A 25,417-nucleotide genomic window follows, 5' to 3' on the forward strand; every position below is an offset into this window, starting at 1 on the left:
ACCACACAAGAACACACCCACACCAGACACACACCCACCAGACACGACAGCACACCAGAAACAGCACACACACCAGACACACACCAGACACACACACACCCCAACGACACACAAACACACACACACCAGTACAAACACAAGACACACACCAGACACAAACACACACGACACACCCAGACAACAGCACACACAAGACACAACCAGCACACAAACAAAGAAACCACACCAGACACAACCACACCAAGACACACACAGACAAACACACACAAGACACACACCAAGACACACACACACACGCACCACACCAGACACACACAACAAGACACACACCAGTACACACGCACACACCACACAAGACACAAACCCGACACACACACCACACACCACGACACACACACAACACCCCGGGACACACACACACACACCAGGACACCACACACAACACCCGACACACACACACCACACACACACACACAACACACACACACACACACACACACACACACCAACCCACACACACACACACACACACCAGACCACACACACACCGACCACACCACACCAGACACACCAAAACAACAGAAACAAAACACACCAGACCCACCACACCAGACACACACACACCAGGAACACACACCAGAACACACAACACCATACACCCACAAAACAAGACACAACACACAAATAAAAAAAAAACACATGAAAAAAACACCAAGAAACAAACACAACATACACACACCATACACACACCATACACACACACACCATACACACACACACACACACACACACACACACACACACACCATACACACACACCATACACACACACCAAACACACACACCATACACACACACCATACACACACACCATACACACACACCATACACACACACCATACACACACACACACACACACACACACACACACACACACACACACACACACCATACACACACACACACACACACACACACACACCATAGACCAGGGCATAAATAAAGCCGATAATGGACTAAAATTTAGTAAAAGGCTGAGTCTGGAGCAGAGCACTGTGGTTTTTTTATTCTACGTCGTTAGCAGATAGGTATCTACACGCAACTGCATGCTTAACTTAAGCAATACTTCATTTCATAAGATGAAGAAAAGCCACAGCTATTGCAACCTGATTTCTTGTAATAGATCATCAGATGAGTGCTGCATCTGGTTGAGAAATGAAATGCAAGTTATTTTGGAGAAAGCTGGATCACTAAAACTGAATAATTATAGAACCTCTTTACTTAAAATAGCACAATATTCATATGATTAATATAATAGTGTTCAGCAATGGAGCTATTATTTTCGATCACTGACTAAACCTTAGTTACACATTTGGTAGCTTTTCACTGCTGTACCATGAAAACACTACTTGTTATTCATCAATATAATATTTCAGTATTGACACTATAAACATAAAAAGAAATGATTGAATAAAAGTTATATGAATACTTGACTATTTTTTATTATAAAAATCCTGTATAAACCTAGGGACAACACTACATTGTGAACTAACTAAAAGACAGTGTTGTATTACAGCTACAGATCCTCTCGGATGTCAGCATCTACAAGATAATATCTTTTAACCAAGAACAAATTAGACAACAAGCCTCACTTCATATTTCTATCAAGTTTCAAAAAGAGCTTTAAGGAAAGTCACCAATGAATAGGTGGACTGTGTGCACAAGGTAAGCCTTGCACTGCAAATCCGGGAAAACTGCTGTGCAAACATCACGGCTGTGCCATTTAGTCAGAACCAAAAACCCACTCAGTTTATCAAGGTTATTCTGTAATGAAAACTTCATTAATGAACTACATCAGACATATTAACCCCCTGAGATTATTTATTTATTTTCGGAGGATGTTCCAAAACAAAGATCAAAGGTCTGGAAATGTCACCAGGAAACACGATAGTTCACCTTCAGCGGTATCAGTTAACTCCCTTAATAGAATGCATTTGAGAGCTGGGGTAAAAGTAGCTAAACCACTTTGTTAAAGGTTTACCCATGCACACCAAAAAAGCATTCAGGAAGTGCAGACAGCTACTGTATAATGCTTCATGTACGTTTATATCAATGCCAGGCAACCCTAAATAACTCCAGTGTTAATTTTTAGAATTGAAATGTGATCTGTGATTTATGAAGAAATGTCAAGTTTATTCTTTTCATTGTTGCCATTCTAACTTCTTATCAATATGGATTATTTTAAAGTCTATTTTTAGTTTGATTAACATCGGTTTCCTACATAACCATCAATTCTGCTTGACGTCCTGCTGCCACCTAAAGACACAGATGCAGCAGCACTTTAGTACAATAGTCTGTCTCACCTTCTCCACTCAACCAGATCAGAACAGGTTTCAGTACAAAAAAAAATCCAGTTTCTCTCTCCACACCATTGTGCATCAGGGAATTTGAGTCCAGTATTCACTATTTCTAAACTGGCCATTTCTTTTCTAACGTGACTTCGATCATCACCGGAAAATAAGCACTAACTGCAAAATCTGACTTACTGGCAAAGTATCCTGTGATCTCAGCTTGACACACAAACCACTCTGACTAACCTCTCACAAGAAAAACAAAACACACCACTAACCAACAAACGAGCTGCAGGGACACTAAAAGCACATCAGAACTATTTCACCAGAAAAAAATATAACGTGTTTTAGGGTGAAGTTTCCCTTGAATAACTGTAGTGATTCAGACACGTGTATACAGGTCAGTCAGAGATCCTCTATTCACTGATCAATGAACGTAAACAAATCTAAAGTCACAAGACACAACAAGAGATTAGCACAAGAAGTTAGCAAACTGACTCATCTGAGCAGGCTACGTTTAGCTTATTACTGAAACACTACGTATTCTCATACGATTGGTCCATCAGCTGACATCCGTGTTAATGTAAGACTCCGGAATAATCAGTACACGTTATTTATTCAGCAGTCAATGAGCGATAAGGAGAAGATATGCGGTTAGCTGAAAGGACTGACGACAATTCTCAAATCAGTGTCAAACACAGACAAACAAAATAAATATACAGCTAAACAAATCCCCGAGAGCTTTCTAGACGACCGCGATGATGTTAGCGTGATAGCTTGTTAGCCTGTTAGCCAATACTGCTAGCTAAGTAGCAACCGACACATCATGGTGAGGACCAGGACTAGCCGTGTAAACGCTGTGAAACAACACTAAAGCAAAGCGTTTGGCAGATAAACATTAAGGAGTCATGTTCCTAATGTAGTACAGGTTAACAAGGAAATGACGAGGCCCTGTAAACCCCGACACTTTAGCCACATTTCTGAAGCCTGTTATTGTGATGAAGGCGTTAGCTTTCCGTGGACAGCTGTTTGTAGCTAGTGAGAGTCTAGGTGTAAATATAAACACAGCTCACCCAGAGCCACCTGACAGGCCTTGCGCAGCTGGCTGTGTTGGCTTCGCTTCACCTCTTTATCCGACAGGATTTTCTCCAGCGCCCGAGACACAAACATGCTCTTCGTTGTAGCGCTTTCTGTCTCAGTGTGCCGTTTATTTAAGTCAGCTTGTTGCTCTTTCATTTCTTGCTCCGGAGATTCAGGCCGTCATTGTCGGCCTAAGTCCTGCTTTCCTGCAGGTGTCAAATTGCTACCTGAAGCTTGCCGACGTCGCCGCTGCTTGTATCGAAGCGACAGACGTTGCTGTCTCAGCACTGGGTCGCCATGTTAATGACGCGTCACGTCACGTGGTCTTCAGTCACTCCGCATGGGCACCATCCATAACGTCTGTCTAGTTTTTTTCCCCTGAACTACTATACAATGTTTTATATTGAAGTATTATATACACTCATTAACAATCTGTATCTAGACAGATACGTTTCCTGATGGTTGGCGAATCAGAATCAGAATAAGCAGATTTATTTCCATTACAAGGAGTTTGTTTTAGTGTCATATTCTTCCAGTGCACAGAGACAGCACACAGATGAGAAAAATAAGATGAGAATTTAAACAAAAAGAAATGAAATACACATATAAATACAAACAGATAAAACAAGAGAATACATTGAAAAAGAAATAAATTGTATGCACAGTGCTATAGATGGTAGAATGGAATAAAAATGAATAGAATTGAATAAGATGCAGGGATGTACTAGGAGGTGGTAACAAATAAATATATGATTATTGCACATTGTTATTGTGTAATAGTCAAGTCAAGTCAAGAAACTTTTGTTGTCATTTCAACCATATATAGCTGTTACAGTACAGAGTGAAATCATGGTGCTACATAAACAAAGACAGAGCTATGACCTAGTAAGTTAGTCCTAGATACATAAAGTGCATCTGTGTGACCTGGTGCAAACAGTGCAGGACAAGACAAGACAGAGGGGAACATGTTAACTGTTTATTAGGTAGATTGTCTGGGGGAGAAACTGTTGGTGTGCCTGGTTGTGCTGGTGTTTGGAGCTCTGTAGCAGCCAGATGGTAAACGTTCAAAATGTGGATGACTTGGATGTGAGGGATCCAATCATTATTTTTTTGAGCCCTTTTTGTTGGAGGGCAGGGGAACAACAATAATCCTTTCACAAATTGCCCACTAACCAAGCATAGTAAGTGTTGGTATACATGTTAGATGTTTTGCCTGTAGGCACCTGGTTGACTTTTTTTTAATGATATAAAGATAAAGATCACTGACAGTCGAAATGACTAACAGCGATGATCTCAGTGGCAGTTGTCAAGTGTGACATATTAGTTAGCAAGTCAACAGTCAGTTCTAGCAGTTGATGTGTTGGAAGCAGGAAAAGTGGTTAAGTGTAAGCCTTCAGGAATAAAACCCCCATATTGAAAACCTAACTTACTAGGATACTTCATGTTGGTTTTTCCTTTAATTATGTTGGCTTTGTAGAAGCCAACATTCTGTTTTCCTATTTCAGAGTAGACAAAAATGTATAAAATTTAATGCGACCTAGAGCTTTCGAGCCACATGCACCAAATTCGGATATGTTGTAGACACTGGTCTGAAGTTTGTTGCTATTACTTTTCTAAGTGATCGGAGTACCAGTACTTCCGGTACTGGGTCTCAAAGTGGCCTTTTCCCCCATAGACTCCCATTATAAACTTTGGAGGTTTATAACTCGGCAAGCTTTTGAACTATCTACACCAAACTTGGCCAGCTCCTTTAGGGTGATGCTCTGAACAAAGATTTAAATTGGTGTACCAACTGGCCTTCCGGTTGTGCCGCAGCCCCGCCCCCAAAATATGCAAAATCAAAAAACTTTTTACAACATGGACATGTGACATATCAAAACACTCAGAACAATGAGGGAACTTCCTCAGGAGTATTCGGATGACATCACATGCTCGTCTCCACTTGCCTCCAAATGTTTTGGCACCCTAGCTTTCTGTCCACTTGCCTCCAAAAGTAACACTGACCCTTATATCCACTTGCCTCCAAAAAGCGCCGGCCTTTGCAAATACTTGCATCCTCAAAGCCAACATCAAAGTTTGTCACGACGAACTTTACAAATCTAGTTGACTATTTACAAATATATAATAAATTGATTTCACATGGTTGGCTGTGTGTTGCTTACCTGGGGAAGAGAAGGCACCAGGATGCACCATGGGAAGAAAACAAGCTGGCAGAGGCAGTCTGATGCTCTAAGCAGTGTTCTGCTGAGAAACCTTGGGTCTTGACATTCATTCCTAATTATATGGCTGATCAGTATATAAGGTTTGTAATATGTATTGCAAAATAGGTCGGAGTTGACTACTTACACATTTGTACAAATTTGCTTTCATACTTATTAAGGTATTATTAAGGCAAATTAGGAATGATTTATTTGCAGCACTGTGACCTAATAGTATGCTACATTGTTGAACCATTTTCATTGTTGTATTACTTGTAATTAGGCCTCAATATTCTTTCACATACAAGAATTGATCTATTATAATATTGATTTTTTTTAATAATTATAATAATAATGTCATATTTGATATACTTCACAACATTATTTATTCTGAACCAATTCATTTAATGTATGAAACTGTAGCTGTTCTAGACATCAACAGGACTTAAAAAGCACCAGGATGTAGGGTTCAAAATTAGCCTTTGAATAATTTTATGCCACTAAAACTCAGCTTAACTTAAAATAAATAAAGACCTTTGGAATGATCGAGCTAATAAATAAAATGCAAGAACTTTGGTGGGAACGTCTTTGAAATATTTACTTATTGGCAATTTGTATACCTCTGCCTTAGAAGGAAGTGACATTGTGAATGATCCACCCTTTAAATGTTCTACGCAGTGTCGTACGGAACATTTCACACAGTTATTCAAACATTACAATTTATACATGCCAAGCCTTCTATAAATCCCCCAAATCCAAAACTTAACTTATTAGGATACTTCATTTTGGTTTTTCCTTTAATTGACTATTTACACGATATATAATAAGTAGAATAATAAGTATATTAATATAGTATATCAGAAATTTTTTTCCTGTTTCAATCACCTTACATCACATCTTACAAGAAGTGCCTTATAAAGACCACAAATTGTTCTCAAAAAAGGCTGGTACAGTATAACGATTACGCTATAACTAATACATGACCCTAACGCTAGGGGGAAGTATTACATCACACATGAGGGTAGCCCTCCACATTTATGTGTGGAGACATAAATATAATATTTAAAGAAGTTTAGCAGGTGATCGTATTCAGTAGAGATCTTATTGTCTTAAATTGATCATACTAACAATGATACATAAAAGAAACATGACAAAACAGCCATTTCTACACATTAGTTTATTTCATCCAGCTTGTAGACTAATGTATACATGTGCACCTATGTCTTAATAGAGTATTTATTCTTTTAAACAGCTGAATTAATGCGATACTAATTTACAGTATATAGCATTATGAAAATACTGGTCATTTCAGTAGAAATCTATACCGTAGGATTTATCTAGCAAGCAAAAGAATCATTGCTCATTATTTAAAAAAAAAAAAAAGAAATAAAAAGGAGTTGACAAACACAAAGAAATATAAAAAAAAAGCCCATTAGTAGGTGGTTCATTCAGGTCTCCTCCAGAAATAATATAAATTCACAGTATGGAAAACAGCACGTAATCTCCAGCTTATGCTCTAGAAGAAATTAAAGCCTATTAAAACAAATCCCATAAAATAAAAAGTGTCCCCATATTGAGTTTACAGAGATGCTCCTCTGAAAAAAAAAACAACAACAAAAAACAGAGATACATGTAATCTTAAAAAAAGAAAGGGAGAAAGAATAAAATCTGTAGAGATGATTAGAAAATAAATAGTCACTTTGATAACAATCAGAAGTGTTGTGTAGTGATTAGCAACCAAATAAATAAACAATGCTTCCTAAAATGCAATCTGATCATGTTATAATTAAGAACAGCTTGGAATTATAGGATAGGATGAGAGGACAATCTTGTCATAGTACAGTATAATGTACCATGAAAAGCCTTTGTAATGGTGTGTTTAATAAAGTGACTATGTATGGTGATAAAAGTAGAGAGGAAGGTGTTCTGGTCACAGTCATCCAGTGTTTTTGATTCTCATCAGAGTACAAGTGAGGAGAAGGAGAATGCTACACATCCTACACTATGGATAAAGATCCAAGAACATTGGTTTAAGAATACAGGAGGCACAGCAGTCTATCAAAATATGATCACATTCAAGATGTATATTCATTACATCCATTAATATAAAATCTAGTGTATTTGTTATATCACCTTTGAGCTTACAAAAGCAATAATCGTGTTATCTTGAAGCAGTAGAATGTTAAGTGGGGTAGAATGTTAAGTGTTTCCTTATGATTTAGTCTCATTTATAGATGTCTATACATTAGCAAGAGTGTCAGAAGCATGAGAGGAATTGTTCTCGGGTCCTAAAACTAAGCAGACTCTTGCCTCAATGGGAAACAATGCAACTTTTGTCTAGGTGAGTCAGGGATGCGAAAACAAATACAGGTGTGTGTTTTCCATGATAGAAGGTGCCTTTGTAGAGCATATCTTTATGAGATAAGAATAATTCAGCCAATACCCACATCACACAGGCCTACAAACCACTAGCCACCCATGTTCATATCTTTAGGCTGCTTCTGTTATAACCACAGAAAGGCTCCACAGTGATCTACTGCAGGTCAGAGTTCAGTTCAAAGTTTGTCTTCTGAAAAGTCACGACATATCACCTGGAAGAAAGTTGTTATAAAATACTGTGTTATATTTTATATCCAGCACAATTCAAAGAGGCATAAACACACTCCTCATACATGAAACACTTCACTTCAGAGTGCACAGTAAAAAAATGTTAGTGGACGTGTCTGTTAGCTGCGTTGAAGATCAACCATTAGTGTCGAATTCTGGTGATGTTTTACGTTAAGAAAAACAACAACACGTAAATCAGATGACACAGGGCAGAGACACGGCCCTAGTCATAAACATAAATGGTAAAAAAAATGTTTTTTTAAAATATCTGCTACAAAAATATGTTTGCTTTTTTGGGCCCTTGGCAATGATTAAAAGCATTAGCAGTGGCCAACTACAGGCCTAATAAACCTAAGAAACATTCATAAACAGAACATTTTAGAATCATCCTAAATTTAGTCAACGTTCGATAAAAAGCGCACCAGGAAGCAAATATGACAGTTGAACTATTGTCAGGCCTCCACGCACCTCTCCTAGATGAACAGTGTAACCACAGTGTGTTTAATGTGCTATTTGTGAGATGCAGAAGTCACTGAAATTTGTTTGTGGTTCGGATCATGACTCTGGAGAGGGCGTTTAAACAGATTGTCATCACTGATATTGTGTCTCAGAGAGAGTTCTGTCTTTGTAGTTCCACAGGCAAGAAAAACCTGCAAACATGTGCAATTATTTGTTTTCCACACACATCAAGTCCATTACCTATTACTGTGCTCCCAGGGAAGGGAAGTGTTTATCCCCTCCAGCAGGGAAGAAAAGCTCTGTGCTTAAAGAGAAGTGCTTTGAGTTTTGAACTGAATTTACAAAAACAGATGCTCTTTTTAAGGAGCGGGTTCAGTAGTCTCTCAGAGTAGAGACATTGTTAGTCCTATGGCACAAAGAATTGCCTGTGTGTGGATAATGTGGTTAGGATCATTTTATATACTGTATTTATACAGTATATTGAGTGTGTAAATTTCAGCTGTGTGTGGTGTTGTTGATGTTCTATTGTCTCTAGAGTGTAATCACTGTGCCATCCTCTTCCAGGCTCCGTGTATGCACACCTCTGTCATGGCTCCTCGGTGACCCCATGCTGGTGCTGCTCATAACAGTAGGCTGAAAGGTCCCGTTGGAGTTTCGGAGGTCAAGGTGAGGCCTGTACCTTGGAAGGGTGGACATGCTGATGCTAGTAGCCTCTGCGCCTGAACTAGAGGCAAGCCTGCTGTCACCCCCTGCCTCGATCACCAAGTCTTCGTCATCCTCATCGCTGTCCACTTCCTCAGGATGGAAGTTCTGGATGATGTGTGCAGGTGTTGTCGCCATGACAGCCGGCGTCGTGTAGCTGTAGTAGCTGGCTCCACTGTCGGAGGATCGACCCGAGCTACCTGACGCAGCTCCACTGTTGTTTTGGCGCACCACATTGTTGCGTTGGTTTGCTGGTTTCACAGTAATGATGAGGTTGTGGCTGTTTGCTATCATCATGTCTGTGACCTGATCCAGAGACTTCCCGGCCACCTCGATACCGTTCACCTCAAGTACCTCATCGTTGACCGCAAGGAGACCCGTGCTCTCGGCAAGGCCACCAGGCACCAGACGTGAGATGAAGATGCCGGGTGCTTTCTCCAGGCCGTGTGGCGTGACACGCACGCTTGATCCATCTCGGATGTAGAAGCCCAGCGGCTTTTCCTGGCCGTGTTTGTAAAGGCGCACACGCCGGTGCGTCTCAGGCAGCACGTCTACGTCGATAATGGACGAAACGGGACGGAAGTCTCGGGGCAGGCTGATGACTACTGCTGGCTTCTTCCTTCCTGCGTCAGGGCGCAGGAGCACTGCAGCGAGTGGAGGTTTCTTTCGTGTCAAAGAGTTTGTGCCAAATGTAGAGTAGTCTGCCTCCTCTGCAGAAAGAGATTACACAAAGCAAAAACTCATTAGCATTAGCCATTTATGTACAGAGAAATCTACAAAAGAAAATATAAACACACATAAAATCACATACAGTATAATAACACTGAGGACAGCAGCCTTTTCTAATGTATACATCTCAAAGCATTATGATAGAACTTTTCTTTCAGTGTAACAGGCTTTTTTACAGACACCAATCAAAACTTGCCTATCTTTCCTCAGCAAAAACCTCTTTCCACTGCACAGGCCAAATGACTTTCATGCTATAAAACTCCATTCCCACAGAACTGCTGTAAGAGGAAACCTAAAGGGGATCCCATGGAGAAAAATGCCTGCCTCGTTAGTTTCACCACTGATCTAAAGTTTAATGTACTATAAAGCCAGGCCAAGACTCCCGTCGCCCTCCCTCCCTTTTCACAGTGTCTCCTGTGCTCCTTCTCTCTGTCAACAGCCGCTTGCAAATTCCACAGAGACTTACTCACACGCCTGTGCTCGTAGACTTTCACCAATGTGAACAATTGTAGTCAGGATCAAAGTACTAACATGAGATGAGAGAGAAAGCAAAGTAACAAAGGAAATGGAAATACAGTTTATATATATATATATATATATGTAAAAGGAAAGGGCAAAAGTCAAACATTATCACAACTGTCTCGTGGAAATGGTAATGTTTATCCAAGCTTCTAATCATTAACTTGGTAAGCATTAGTTTCTCTGTTGTGTCTCTACTGCTCACTGTCCTTCACCAGAAACAAAAAAATCTCACACCCTGCATTTTCCAGTTGGGGCAAAAATGTATCCAAGACGGTGGCCTATAATAATGAAATTTAGGGGCAACAAACCACAAAGCAGAACTTTCTCCTTCTATTAAACACACACGCATCCATCTCCGAGCAGACTCCTTTGGAAATAAGCATGTAGAGAGTTACAGTACAAGTAACAGGTGACATACTGTCTCTTCAATTAAATGTAGCAAATCAAATGAACCAAATTCATTTTAGCGACTAAACCTACACATAGGCCAAATAAACACACATACATAAGTGTGCACAAAGGATTAATTAACACATAACTAATAGTGCAATGGTCCCCCTTTCAATTTCCCCATGAGGTAAAAACATAAAGGCTATCTGGAGCTGCTCTGTTTTAACCTGAATTCATGACCATGTACAAACAACATCTCGTGATATCATTAGGCATTATATATAAGCCAAAGCGCTCCCTTTCACTCACATCCAAGAGCAGAACCCAGGCTCTATATTGAACCATCCTCTCTGAAACATGCATGCGTGTGCTCAGTCTGTGCAGCAGAGCATAGCGCTTCAACGCTCGTTCATCACCACTGCGCCAACTCTTCCCCCTCATGCCAAATGCTCATCACACATTGCTTGTCTAATCAATAGAAAGGTGAAATTAATCGATAGGCTGCATACTGCTAAAGGCCAAGGCCAGAGCTCTAGTCAATGTAAGGAAGAGTCAATTCTTCCCATGGCCCAATTAGAGGGAAAAAACTGCTGCCTTTGAGAAGAATTCTGCAGGTCCAGTTTTCTTTAAATAATTCCATCACAAACATGTACAATCAATCGTTCCCCTTTTTCTGAAAATGAGATAAAAGCTAAATTCGTCTGAAAAATGGTGTAAATGTAACACAATACATTTTATCCTTCATTTTAGGATAAAATTTATTGTGTTACATTTACACCATTTTTCAGACGCCTTTAGCTTTTATCTCATTTTTATACAAGTGAGCAATGTAGGGTTAAGGGCCTTACTCAGGGGCCCAACAGTGGTAGCCTGGTGGACCTGGGATTCGAACTCACAATTTTCTTATCAGAAATCCAACACCGTATCCATTAAGCTTATGACACTTTTATAAGTGAAAGGTATAACAGCAACAGTTCAGAAAAAAATTTTATATTAAAAAAAGGAAACACTAGGTGTACCTAATGGTGTCTAAAATCTTGCAAACTAACTGTACTTTCAAAATTTGATCAAATTTTGCCCTTCAAAACTGCCATAGGGAAATGGACATCGGACAGAACAACCTGCCGTTTTCTGTAGTATACAGTAGAAAATATCTATTAAGAACTCCACACCAGCCTGTCCTGTGGCACAATTGTCCTAAAATAGTTCCATGAACATTATAGGGATCTGAATCTGAAATAGCACATTTGGGACATGGATCAATCATGTCTACATGGCCATGAGCTTTTAACACAATACGATTTCACCAAGAGTTTTAAAGATCTCTGATCACCACTATTCAAGGTTATTTTTCATCTGCATTTCTTCTGCAAAGTTCTCTAGTATCCGAATGTGTAACCCAATTCCAGTGATTCTATCAATATCCATAGGTTTTCTATTTGCTTGGTGCCCCTTATTATTATGAAATAATTTTCCCCTTATGAAACACTGAGATCTTTTCCACAAGCCCAGGATTTGTCTTCTGCCCTTTTAGTTTGTTTTAAAAGCTCCGCACTGCATCAGTTAGGGTTAAGGAATATTTGGCAGCTAAAACATATTAATCACTGCATAATGCATAATGATCCAATCTTAATCTCTTAAGCATTTGTTCATTTAAATCCAAACAGTGACCATTTTTTGGGCCAGGCAGTGTGTTATTTGGCTTAGACCATTATATGAACCATGACTGTTCTGCTTGGAGCTCAAAGCAAAACTCTACTCTGATGTAGTCGGACCATCACTGACCTCAGAGCAGGAAACAGCGTCTCAGCCATTGGGCAACAGAGGCTGTGTGTCAGTGTGTGAGAATAGGGCCTCACATCAATGAAATAAAACACCACTGTCACAACTGGCTATCCTTTTTCACATGGTGAAGGAAACTCTTTCAGAAACAGGTGCTTGGAAATGCACCTACAATGATTTAGCTTCAGTATGTCACTGATCAATGTTGCTCTTAAGCAAATACGGTATATAAAAGCATGCTTAAATGTAGCACACTCTGGCTCACCCGAGCACCATGTTTATAACATTTTGGCTGAAGCATCTCAAGATTGTGAAGAAAAAGTATCCTGTGAAGAATATTGTGTATTATGTTACATTTTGCTATAATGTGGTGTTGTTTTTTTCTGAATGAATGGCTCTGTGTGCCGGCCTGTCACAGCCTCTGACACGGCCTCGCCTCATCCAATATTCAGTAGTTCTGTAGCAGGCCACATGACAGATGTGATGGCTCATGTCTCGCTTTACTGAATGGCTCCCTTCAAGGCATTTTGTGTCAAGCTGCTCTACAGCGCTGGGTTTACTACCTAACAAGTCAGAATGCTTTGTTGGACAGCCTAACACTGAGTGTCTCTGAAAGGCATCCTGTTTCTTTAAGGTTCTCGGGCCGTGTATGTCTCACGTGGTCGGTGTGTGCCACTGTGTTCCAGTTACGGAGAGATGGAGGGGGGCATAATGAGTGCTTCTTAAGGACCAGAGAAAGAGTGGGTAAGCAAGGGTGTGGGGGTGCGAGAGGGAGTGAGGGGGAAAAAATCCTTTCAACAGGGAAAAAAATTCCTGAGGTGTTGCTATTCTGGGCCCATTCTGCGAATACCTCGGTGGCACTGCCTGGATAAAGTACACCTTCAACTGATAACACACAAGGAACAAAGGTACATAGAGGAGAGAGAGAGAGAGAGAGAGAGAGAGGATACATTTATGGAAGGAGTCTCCAGCTCCAGTGTCCAACTGTCAATGAAAGAGCTGTAACAAATGTTTCAAACACTAGAAATAAGTTGTTTTGTAGTTGTTTCACAACTTTAAACTGTATAAACTTTTAACTCTATAAAGACATAAAAGGAATATGCTATACTTCAATATATTAAACAAATGATCGCACTGGGAACATTTAATGACGTGTTATTTCTATAACATCATCATCAGCGTGATGTAAGATGCCGATCCATAGTCAAAGATTTTATTAAAACAGCATGCCCTGTAATGTTTTATTAATAGCAGATTGTGATCATCTATTATAGATTCGTTCACCCCACCTATAAATCAGTGTTTATAACACTGTGTATGAAAACATGCTGGAATGTATGTAACCATGACTATGAGCATTGAAACAACTTAGGCTAAGCCTTTATGCTACACTGTTTATTAGGCTAAACATCATTATAAATACCTGAATGACAGACAAGCTATTTATGTTCATTTGTCTGAAAAGAATAAAACATGACATGAGCAGTAGCGTTAGAGCATCCTGACAGACACTACATTGTCAAACGACGGGTGAAGACCAACCTCTTCCTGAAACACTTGAACTAGCACTTTTTTTAATGATTTAAAAAAAAAAAAAAAACCCTGAACAGTATTAGGTTGATGGTATCCTCAGTACTGTAACCTAGTGAACCAGTGTGATAGTATTCATCGATAGAGACTTGAAAGCACTTTTGTATGTCTGGACTCTGGAGAAGGAGGTCTGCCAAATGCCATAAATGTAAATTTATGCTCTGATGCTCGGCATCCAGAAGTAAAAAGTCTATCAAAAAGTCAATCAATACATTGGCAAAAATAAATAAATAAATATATAATTCTATCCATTTATTTATATTATTCTTGCTCTTTAGTAAAATTATAGTTTTAAAGTCTTAATGTCATTATAGTAAAGCCTTAATGTCTACAAGCACTCTACTGACTTTTAATAAGTGAGATTTTAGTTAAATATAACAGAGCTGGCAGGAACTTTTGTGGTTTATCGATTTTTACTTATTTTCAGGCAAATGTTTTATTGCATGACAACAATCTTGACACTTCTCACATCATTAGATCAGGGTTAGAATGTAAGGCACAGAGAAGCTGAACACAACCTGGGTTCATCTGTTTATGTGCTGCTAATGGCGTCTGTGTTCACAGTGATTTAGCTTTCATATATCATTAGCTGGATGTAGGTCAGACTGCGGTGCTATTGTACAGAGAACTGGTAGAAAGACAAGGCCAGGAAGCTGTTGTAGATCTTGTGTGTGGGGCACAGAACAGAAAGAGAGGAGTCCTAACCTCTTTATTTGAGCTAGTGTGTTGTGTGTGTTTAATAAAACAGAGTGGGAGGAAACAGGAGTCTCATTAATTGTGCATCTTGCCATTTCGGATACAGGCTTACATCAGCTGTGAATTTGCTGACCGTAGTTATCTCTCTCTCTCTCTCTCTCTCTCTCTCTCTCTCTCCCCTCCTCCTCCTTCCTTTCTCTGCTATGACATTCATTCGTTCTTTCTCTCTCTCTCTCTCTCTCTCTCTCTCTCTCTCTCTCTCTCTCTCTCTCTCTCTCTCTCTCTTCTTTGTCCCACTCCTCCACCCTCTTGTACAGGGACTCTGGCTTGTTTTGAGTCTCTTTCTTTCCCAGTTGAGGCTACTGTAGCTGGTTTAAAGCTGGTGTCTGGAAGCACATTCCTCAGCAGCATGGTGATGTAGGGAACAAGGGGACAAGGAATACACATTTGCTGTACTGAGCTGTAGTTGAGAAACTGTAGGTGAGGAGACTAAACAGCAGTCTACCTGGACATGTTACTGACTTGCTCTGTCTTGCTCTGAATGACTGATGAAGTCCCTTGAATAGTCAAGAAAATGAGTTTGCAACTTAACAGCTCCTCAGTTAATCACAGAGCCATACTGATAAGATTTTAAGCCAATTTTTAAGTAGGACCATCTTGGTGTTTTTTTCTATAATCACGGTAATCACATAGCAAATTTATGATGACACTGAGACATTCTTGCTCATATAAACACAGATGGATGACAAATTAACGGAAAATCTTTACATTCACTTTCATGTAACTTGAATATCATGAACATAGCAGCCAATTTTGTATGTTTGCATGCAGTGGTTTTGTTTTTTTAGCAGAAGTAGGGCAACCCTGTGTGAGTGGACACGGTTTTACGGTTGTGCAAACTGGATAACACCACCATATTTCTCACCAATTTCACGAGTCAGCTTGCAAATGCCTGAGGGTACAGCAGCAACCACACTTTGTGCTCTCTGGATTTTCACCATTTAATGGACAGTACAATAGATTTCCAGCATGACAAGATTTCTTCAAAGACAACCTTTTTTTAAAATCCATTTTATCATGAATTTACAATATTTGCTTCCTCAGTTTTAGTGTCAGTGTCACACGTCTTCACAAGAGATGAATTTGCAGGTTATTCACCAAACTTGCACTTCCATTCACTAACATGCAAATGATGATGACCGGAAATGAAAGCTCAATGTGAAAGCGTTGCTCATCTCCAGCATTCGCATGTATATAAATGGAAGTCCCTGGAAACAAAAAGTGTAGTGCGTCTACCCCTTTAATTTTTACCCCTCCTGTTTTCCCTGTCATCCCCGAATGGTTCATTCACTGTACGCGTATGTCTGATGTGCTGTCCTGTCCAATCTGGTCAGTGTAGACGAACAGAGACTGGCCACATTCCAAACAGCACAACCCCCTCACCTCTATTGCCTTTTCTTTAGAAATCCTAACACAGGCCTTGCTTGTCTGGAACAGGCTTTTCTCTGCTCACCACTCATCACATCTTATCCTACCTCTGTGTGCACACACATGAGCACACATGTGCTTAAACACACAAACCTTAGGGCATTATGACATAATACAGTTCCTCGGTTACAGGACTAACTACGTACCATCCTGAATTTTTACTCACACTCTCCTCTTCCAGTTCAAATATAACCTGTGGGGAGGGACGATATTACTCAAACTGAAACAAAAAATATCACTGTGTACGTCACAGGTATCGAGCACACACCCCCTACTGGGTGATGAATGGAAAATTAAACAAATTCCTGGTTTCACCTGAGAAACAGGAAGACTGTTACATATTATCACCTGATTCTGTTGGCTCAGGAAACTCCAGCCTGCAAACTATACAACGCCCATTCATACTAAAGTCTGAACATTACTCTACTGAACTCTGAACTAAAATCATTCCTGTCTGAAAGAATGTCAGGCCATAAACCGCACCTTAGACCTGGAGACGATCACTGAACTCATTTTATCTTGCTGTTGAAATGCACCTCACTATAATGCAGAGCTCAGTTAGAAGCACAGAAAACTCTTCTCTCTGACGTGTAAGCCAGTCTTCTTAAAAGTCCATTCAGGATGTTTTGTTAATCACTGTTGCAACATGATCTCATGCTGCGTTTGGATCGATCAGAATGAGGAGATCGGTGGTTTGAGGCGGTGAGCCGCTTCAAATAGCAACAGTTTCAGGTTACAATAATGTGGATATTATTAGTTTAGAAATAAGTCTGTGTCTAAGGACATGAACATAAAGAAAGGAATACCTGTTTAAGTTTAATACAGTCTGGATAAAAGCTGCGGTAGTTAAGGAGTGACCAAAGACAGTCACTCTCAAACAAAGAGGGACAATTGAGCGTAACCTATCCATTCTCCTAGCATTTTTTTGGGAGAAAATCAGAGAAAATCAATATGGACAGGTGGAGAACATGGAAAAAATCTCCATACAAAGAGTAACACAGTGGCTGAGAGATGGCAACACTACACTGCTGTGCCAAGAAACAAACTAGCAAGTGAGCTGAACCTTGTACGAACAAAGTAAAAATACCTAACAAGAACTAAAAGCCTAGGAGTTTGTAGATATACCTTGTAGCACATAGGAGGAGGTGGAGGAGGAGGAGGAGGAGGCAGAAAGGAAATGAAGTTGGGTTACACTAATGACAGTCAGCACTGCGCTTGAGAATTTTACTGGATTAGCAGAAGAGCTTGAGGAAAGCAGTGAAGGATGGAAAGGGGAGGAGAAGGAGACAGCTCATTTCCTATACTCGTTGAAGAATTAATTAAAATCCTGACAGGAGGTCTGCGGATCAGAGCATGAGGTGATTTGTCATTTCTTGCTCAGGTTTGAGAGAACACACATTGAACAACTTTCTCTTCCTTAAACACAAATTTTACGCATTGATATTTTCACATCAGTTAGTTGATGAGGAAAATGTGAACAGCAGAATAAAGTCATGCAGGCTTTTCTTAATAGATAAAAAACAGTTTAATCCTAATTTCAAATATAATTCAATAAAAATAATGATTGGGACCACACCATGGTTAGGTGTATATTACAGAACTGTCATTGGCTCCAACAATACATACTGTTTTCATACCTTTTCACTTCTAATGCCACCCAATTTCAGAATCTCATTCCTATATAAAGGAGTTATAGTCCAAATGTTTTAGACAATTCTCCTTTTAAAGGGAATAAATCACCTACTGTAACAGATTTATGCTTATGCCAGCTAAAACTAACACGGGGTGTTGAACCTATTGCCGTATTCAGATCATCGTGGGATCAGACCATGAATGCAAACATGCCGATGAGTCACAGAGAGACCAGAGAACAGGACGTGTTATCGGTGAAAACAAGCCTATAGACTCACACGTACCACCACACCTTAACCAAACAAAACATCCATGACTGCGCGTGATAATGAGTTTCCAGTGTGTGTCTGGTATGTGATTGGTAATGTGTGTGCATTTTCATGGTATTTAACCCAGCATGCCCTGCTGTTCCAATCAGCCCTGAAGAATCTCTCGTCGCTAAGTGCAAAGAGGCTCGGGCCTCTTTACTGCTACCATGGCGACAGGTAAACAGGCGCAAGACTGATGCCATTGCAGCCGTCTGTGCATTGTGCGAAAGAGAGTGAGTGTGTATGGAGGGCACAGGGGGGGGGGGTGGTACACATGTACAATGCATGCTAAACCACTGAGTGGTTTGACGTAAGAATATCATTAAGGCAATACCGCATACCAGCATGAAAAGCTCATCACACTGACTCACTGATTCAGGCCACTTCTGTATGCAAACTTGTTCCTAGTGAATAAAGACAAAAGAAAAAACACACGTGCACACTCACGCGCAAAGGAAGCAAACTAAAGAATCGTTAATACAATCTTCAATACAATCTCCAACCACACAAATAACCACAAGTCTACGTGAACTACATTACACAACACTGGGGCTTACTGAATTGTAATCAGATCTAATCATAATCTGTAAATAGGTTCCCCTCGGTGGGACATTAGGAACAAAAAGGGGACTGTTACACATTTAGAGACTAACCATGATTCGTGAATCGTATCACGTCATAGGTTGGACATAGAACAACATGCCTGGATAGAAATCCACTGTAAGTGGATGAAGTGAGTGGTTTAGTTTTACGCTAGAGAGATAAAAGTTGATTAGAAAGTGAGATTCACAAAACAAACTAGGAACAGCGTGTTTCTCCACTACCTTATTTTAACTTTACCTTGAACCCATTCCCGTTCATACACTTTATTAAAATGATGTTCTTAATTTAAGAAAGATACACTTATAGCCAAAATGCTCTTGTAACAAGACTATAGAGTGAACAGCACAACATGATTTAAAAGCTTACCCATAAACTCTAGTGCGGTGAGCTTTCAAACTTTTATTAGTTTAAGTCAAATTTAATCAGGAAAATCTCAAACTGACTAGTCTCATGCAGAAGCAAGTGGAAACAAATCAAATAATCTTAGTTGTTATACAGATGCTGAAACAGATGCTGTGAGGCACCTTACATACTATATACTAGAGTCTTCTATATTTCTGTAATAAACATTGTCAAAACAAGTCCTGCCTTCCAACCACAGAAAATCTGACCGACATATCACTTGACCAACCAAATACTTTTTCCTTGAAGACTGTTTAAAAAAAAAAGTGAAACCATCTTGTTTATTCTGACTAACTGCTACAGACAAAACAATTAAAAAGCTTTTTAAAAGTGGGGTTTCATCACTGTCTTCCTCCACACAAAGGATAAACACATTATTCACCCACTTGAAACTGTTGCTAGAATTGTAAGTACACAGAGATTGCAGTCTTGAAGAGCCTGATGATTGTGGCCAGAAAAGAGTACAAATGAAATCTGCGCTCTGTGGCTCTGATACTGAGACTAGGCACCTAGATACTTGCTGATTAAAATTGTATTATGACAAATTTGTAAACAGGTTTCACTCAATTCAGTAATGTGACCAAATTGTAATAATCAGCTAACCGTTCTAATATACTTTCAATGACAATTACAACTTGCATTGATCATCAACCTAAAGGAGACCATAAAGAAGGGCAGGTTTTGGGGGTATAATGTTGGGGTGGTGAGATTATGGAGCAGACAGAATTGCAAACTGAGCTGATAATGAGGTGACAATTTAACAGGAAAACAAAGGAACACTGTGATGATGCTTTCACATACACAGTATTTAGTCTGTTTGAATCAATCGGTTTGTCAGGGCAGGTGAGAACACCACAAACCACAAGTCTCAGATGTAGACAACTGGCCTGAGCCCATCTGAGCGAAGTCAGTGTTACATATAGATGTGGATGTGTGCTGCTAAACTGATTTGTGAGATGCAAACTGAGCCATAGAATAGCAAAAGTGCTTAGGAAATGCCATATGTTCTGGAGAAAAAATAAAAGAAATGGTGGACACGAATAAACAACATGCATTAATGTGGACATAATTACCTCGTCTAGTCATTTGGTAAGCATCAGCTGCCTCTCTTTTGTGCACTTTTTATTATTTCTGTGTGTGTAGTTGGTGAAGCTTATGAAGATAATGAAGTATGGCTTGTGTGTGTTTTCAGTCCTGCATGCATGGCATATCAGTGATCATTTACTGATATGCCATGACAAAACAAACTGGAGCAGACAAACAGGTGTGAAAGCACCCTGCAATTTGACCCAAACTGACCCTATTAAAAGCCTATGAACAGAAACACAAAACCAGATTGACCTTGAATCGAATTAACTGCATTACAAGGATCATAAATGTTTGATCCTGTGCTGGTACAATTTGAATTACTGTCACTATGTTTAATTTTACAAATTCAATACAATGCATATTATATCCATATGTTTGTGGACACCTCACCATGTCACCCATATGTGCTTGATGAACATCCCATTCCACATTGTTCCATCTTTTCTGTTATAATAATCCCCACAATTCTGGCAAGAGTATTCCAATGGGGATTTGTAGTGTGGCTGTGGGGGTTTATGCTCATTCAGCCACAAGAACATTAATGAGGTTGGGCACTGGTGCTGGGTGAGAAGGTCTGGGGAACAATCTGCAATTCTAGTTTATCCCAGAGATGTGCAGTGAGGTTGATTCCCCAGCTCTGTGCAGATCACTTGAGTTCTTCTACTTCAGGCATGAGTAAAAAAAAAACATGTCTTTATAAACCTTTAATTGTCAGGCTGAAACAGGTTTGGGCCCTTTAGTTCCAGTCAAGGGTAACTAAAACTTTAGCACACAAAGAAACCCAATACCACTGCATGCTTCCAAATTTGTGGCAGTAGTTTGGGGAAGACTGAGATATGAGTGTCATAATCAAGTGTCCACATATTTCTGGCCATATAGTGAATAATATGCATATTAGCAAAATCGGCTAATTTTCTTCTACTGGCAAAGAGTGTGTAATCTGAGCAATTTGCACTCTGTCCAAAAATGCACTACAGCAAAGAATATTGCAATACTTCCAAAATTCTTATCTTGATACAAGCTGAGTGGAGACATTTTTTAAATTTGGACATACTGGAGTAAAAAAATCAAGAATAATGTGTCTGTAGCAGGAACAACCTGATGTGTAGAGAATCCTGTCATGACTTGTGACTGTCTGTCAGACTGATGGCAGGGGAGAACCGCCAACGTATTTTTCACTAACAATGATAAACAGAATCTCATCTCAACAGGGTGTTCCTCTATCTGCATTTAAAAGGCTGTGCTGCTAACTAGCGGGTGGTTGGGTGGGTGAGAGCAGCCAGATACAGGGCACAGCAGGATGTTAGCGTCTAGCATGTAATTTAAACACAGGCACATGCGGTGATACACAGTGACCCCTGTAATCTCCTTCTGACAAAGTGGCTTAGCGTCTATTTGTCATATGGCACACAGACACAGCTTAGACTGAGTCCACCTGATAACACACAGTCACACTGGGAGCTCTGCTAAAAGGAAAATACACCATTATCAAATGTTCCCTGAAGAGAAATTAACAACACGCACAGCAGAACCCAATACAGTCAACTATACTTACTGTTAATAGAGCAGCATTTAAATTCCATTAAACCTATGAAGCCATTTAAACACATGAACACAAGCTGACCATAGTTATGACAGAATAAAATTTCAAACAGAATTTTTTTCTCTTTTTTATCGAGAATCTCCTAAAGAACTGCAAAAAATCCTTAGCACTTAATAGACAAATGGGAGAGTGTGAGGGATAATCTTCACAACATCTCAGACTTGTTACAACAAGAACTCCACATAATTTAATGGCACATTTCACATTTTAAATTTCTGTCAGAAATGAAGTACGAAAAAGAACACAAGAGCTTTTAACACGTGTGTTTTTCCCTTTAAACAGAAGTGTGTTGTTAGGCTACAGGCTAACCAAAATAATGTCATTTTCTGCATGACTGCTGATATGAAAACCTGACAGAACCATAAAACATTCACAGTTCAAGCAAATTCTTGTTACATTATGTGTTTAAAGATAGTTTCATCTAGGCTCCATTCTTTGGATTTCAAAGCTCGGCTTATCTCTGAAAGATATATATTGCATAATTCTGACATCTCTCCCCTGAACCAATCCTCACCTTTCCTTTGCAGGAAGAGGCGGAGCAGGGGTGTCGCCGTGGTGATAGCCTTGTGGTAGTTGTCGTCATTGTTAATTGGCAACAGGTCCCCGTGGATGTCAGCATAGCCCACCAGCAGCTCCACGTTGGGGATTCGGTGCACATGCTGCAGAAGGCCGTAGAACTCATCGAAGCGGCCTGGTTTGGAGCGGTCAAGAGAGAAGCGGCGGAACTCTGCTCCAAACTGGCATGGGATGCAGACATACATCAGTAAACAGCAGGAATTATACACACAAAACACAGGCAATATCTGCAACTATTAAATTTGTAAACAAAATTTTTTAAAAACTCTAAATTACAGACACATAACCAACCAATTATTATAAACTACATAGGAATAAACAGATTATCCTGTCATGTTGCAAAACCCCATATGGCACACAGAAATCCAAAAAGATCAAGGTTCAAAAACACTTTGAAATATATTTTTTTATAGTAGGCCTAAAGTGTTTTCCTTAATTATTCTGTTGACCATTATGGGTCAGGGCTTGGAAATTCTCTCATGCATGCATATGAATATGCTGGAATTGTTGGGTTTAATGTTTGGGATTTGTAAGCCCAAAGCAATCACATTTAATTCAGGTTCAGGTGTTAGAGTGAATCCACAAAAATATTTAACTTCCTTTAGGTTAAATACAGTTTGTGATGCACAAATCATTAAAAAACAGCTTAATTTCTGTAGGTTAAATTGGTTACTTTTAAGATAGTAAGCCATAGTAACAGTGCTGAAGTGCCTAAATAATTTAAACAACAGCCAATAGCATTTAAGATACACCACATCCTTGTCAAGTCTGAACATCGTCCTTACCTTAAAAGTTCTCTGGTATAGAGAATTAGCAAAATAAATAAAGAAGTTTAACAAGAAACTTTTTCTGCTGTGGAGGATAACATACCAACACCTTCACCAATGCCTGTCAAATTTAAACAAGACGATAATCTAGATGACAAGACTACATGAGTTTTTGATGTTATGCTGTACATTTTTAAAATATGGTCGACCGTTAGCCGGTACTGATGATGATGATGGAGAGCAGCAGGTTTATCATCAAGAGTCGTCAGACACTTCTGAACAGTAGATGAAATATTTTTACTCATGCTTCCAACAGATTAGCTGAAGTAGTGACATTACATCATTGTAAAGCCCCAAAATTAGAAATACACTTTTGTAAACTTGTAAATATTTCCCATTACTGCAGACTTGCCCATACACCTTCTTTAGACCATTTAACTGGATGAACACTTGACTAGTACAGAACGTGTCGTCAAACTTTTAAAATAATTTTCTGTCTGAGAAGTGATGAACAAACAAACAAACAAACAAATAAATAAAAACAGGAATTATGATGATTAATAAAATCATTATTAAATATCCTGGGAAGAGATGAGGTTTTTCCCATTTCAGGTATCAGGAGAACTTTAATGAGAGGAAATAGAGCCTAACAAAGCTATAACATTAAACACTGTAATAATGAAAAGACTGAACACTCACTAAGCCTGGCTCATTTGTTTTCTGTGAATTTTTTAGGCAAAAACATGTCTGGAATAGCAGACATTTAAGAGAAATACCTAAGAAAATAGAGAAAATGAATTGCTCAGCTCCCAGTGACCACTTCACTGGTGAGCGACACCAACTTCCGACTACAAGTGATTACATATATGTGTGTATATATAACTTCTTTTTGTAACACTGTAAATCTAAGTGTTAAATTGATTGTGTTAAGGACAAGCTGTAACCTTTAGCAAAGCTTGAGCACTTCATCAAAGAAAAACAACAACAACACAGAGACACTTCTTTAGAGTCATCGAAGAAACCAAACCACATCCATAAAACAATGTCGGAGTGAAAAACAGAGGAAGTGTTGTGATATTTTACACTAAATGCTTCACTAGGTATCTTTCCCACGCAGCTACTAATGATTAACACAATTAAGTGTTGATAAGGTTTGGTGGAACAATCCAGTAGCTAGAGATAAAAACACACAGTAAAGGCTAATGGTGGCCACACTGAGATGAACCACACTGAGACTAATCCCTGTGGTGGGTAAGAAGTGATTAACGCACCTTGCTCTTCACCTCCACGGAGCTCAGAGATTGGTTGCTCGGCACTCGGTGGTTTTTGTTCATCTTTCGCTAAACGGAGCCCGCCGCAACACACACACACGCACACACACACTGTCGCACTCATCAGCTTCCTCCAACTCGACGGCCAAAAGTTCCTTCTCGACGTAAAATCCAGGTGAACACGAGCGTGTCTACGTCTCACTTTCTGTTGTCCTTCAAGCGAAACAGTGGAGACGGCCGCTGTCAATACAATGTGTTCCTCAACTCTCTTTCCCCCGCCCTCTCTCTCTCTCTCTCTCTCACACACACACACACACACACACACACACACACACACACACACACACACACACACACACACACACACACACACACACACACACACACACACACACACACACACACACACTGAGGGTTGCCAGGTCTGCGAATCAAAACAGGCGCAATAACAAAACTACATAGTTTAAAAAAATTATTTAAATTGAAATTGATTTTTCATTAATAGACGCAAATTTCCTAAATAATGATTTCCCGATATTTTAGAAGCCTCGTTCCATTAAGCATATCTATA

General features: G+C 39.5%; 2 protein-coding genes across 5 annotated transcripts in view; both read right to left on the reverse strand.

The window, feature by feature from the left end:
• The window catches only part of arfgef2 (ADP-ribosylation factor guanine nucleotide-exchange factor 2 (brefeldin A-inhibited)), a 30,817-nt gene extending 26,950 nt beyond the window's left edge, over positions 1–3,867 (reverse strand). For 2 of the 4 annotated variants that reach the window (XM_047806916.1, XM_047806915.1), the window contains exon 1: positions 3,426–3,867. In XM_047806916.1, the coding sequence (XP_047662872.1) occupies positions 3,426–3,588 (163 nt within the window). In that variant the 5' untranslated portion in view covers positions 3,589–3,867. The remainder of the gene's footprint in view (positions 1–3,425) is intronic. The other 2 variants (XM_047806918.1, XM_047806917.1) reach the window with 1 other exon arrangement.
• Positions 3,868–6,790: 2,923 nt separating this feature from the next.
• On the reverse strand, positions 6,791–25,141 carry pard6b (par-6 partitioning defective 6 homolog beta (C. elegans)). Its single transcript, XM_027170654.2, has 3 exons — positions 24,847–25,141; positions 22,747–22,969; positions 6,791–10,108 (listed from the first exon to the last, which is right to left on the reverse strand). Exons 1-3 carry the CDS (start codon positions 24,907–24,909, stop codon positions 9,228–9,230), a joined length of 1,167 nt encoding a protein of 388 aa, XP_027026455.2. The 5' UTR covers positions 24,910–25,141; the 3' UTR covers positions 6,791–9,227.
• Between the last annotated feature and the right edge of the window lie 276 nt (positions 25,142–25,417).

This window comes from Tachysurus fulvidraco, chromosome 23 (assembly GCF_022655615.1).
Source record: "Tachysurus fulvidraco isolate hzauxx_2018 chromosome 23, HZAU_PFXX_2.0, whole genome shotgun sequence".
Lineage (NCBI taxonomy): Eukaryota > Metazoa > Chordata > Actinopteri > Siluriformes > Bagridae > Tachysurus > Tachysurus fulvidraco.

What these genes read in the sequence shown, in the direction of transcription:
- pard6b (XM_027170654.2), bottom strand. Translation starts at nt 24,909, where the DNA reads ATGAACAAAAACCACCGAGTGCCGAGCAACCAATCTCTGAGCTCCGTG. An exon ending in CCGTGGAGGTGAAGAGCAAG is followed by an intron (nt 22,970 to 24,846) that starts GTGCGTTAATCA and finishes ATCCCATGCCAG; the next exon opens with TTTGGAGCAGAGTTCCGCCG. An exon ending in CCTCTTCCTGCAAAGGAAAG is followed by an intron (nt 10,109 to 22,746) that starts GTGAGGATTGGT and finishes CTCTTTCTGCAG; the next exon opens with AGGAGGCAGACTACTCTACA.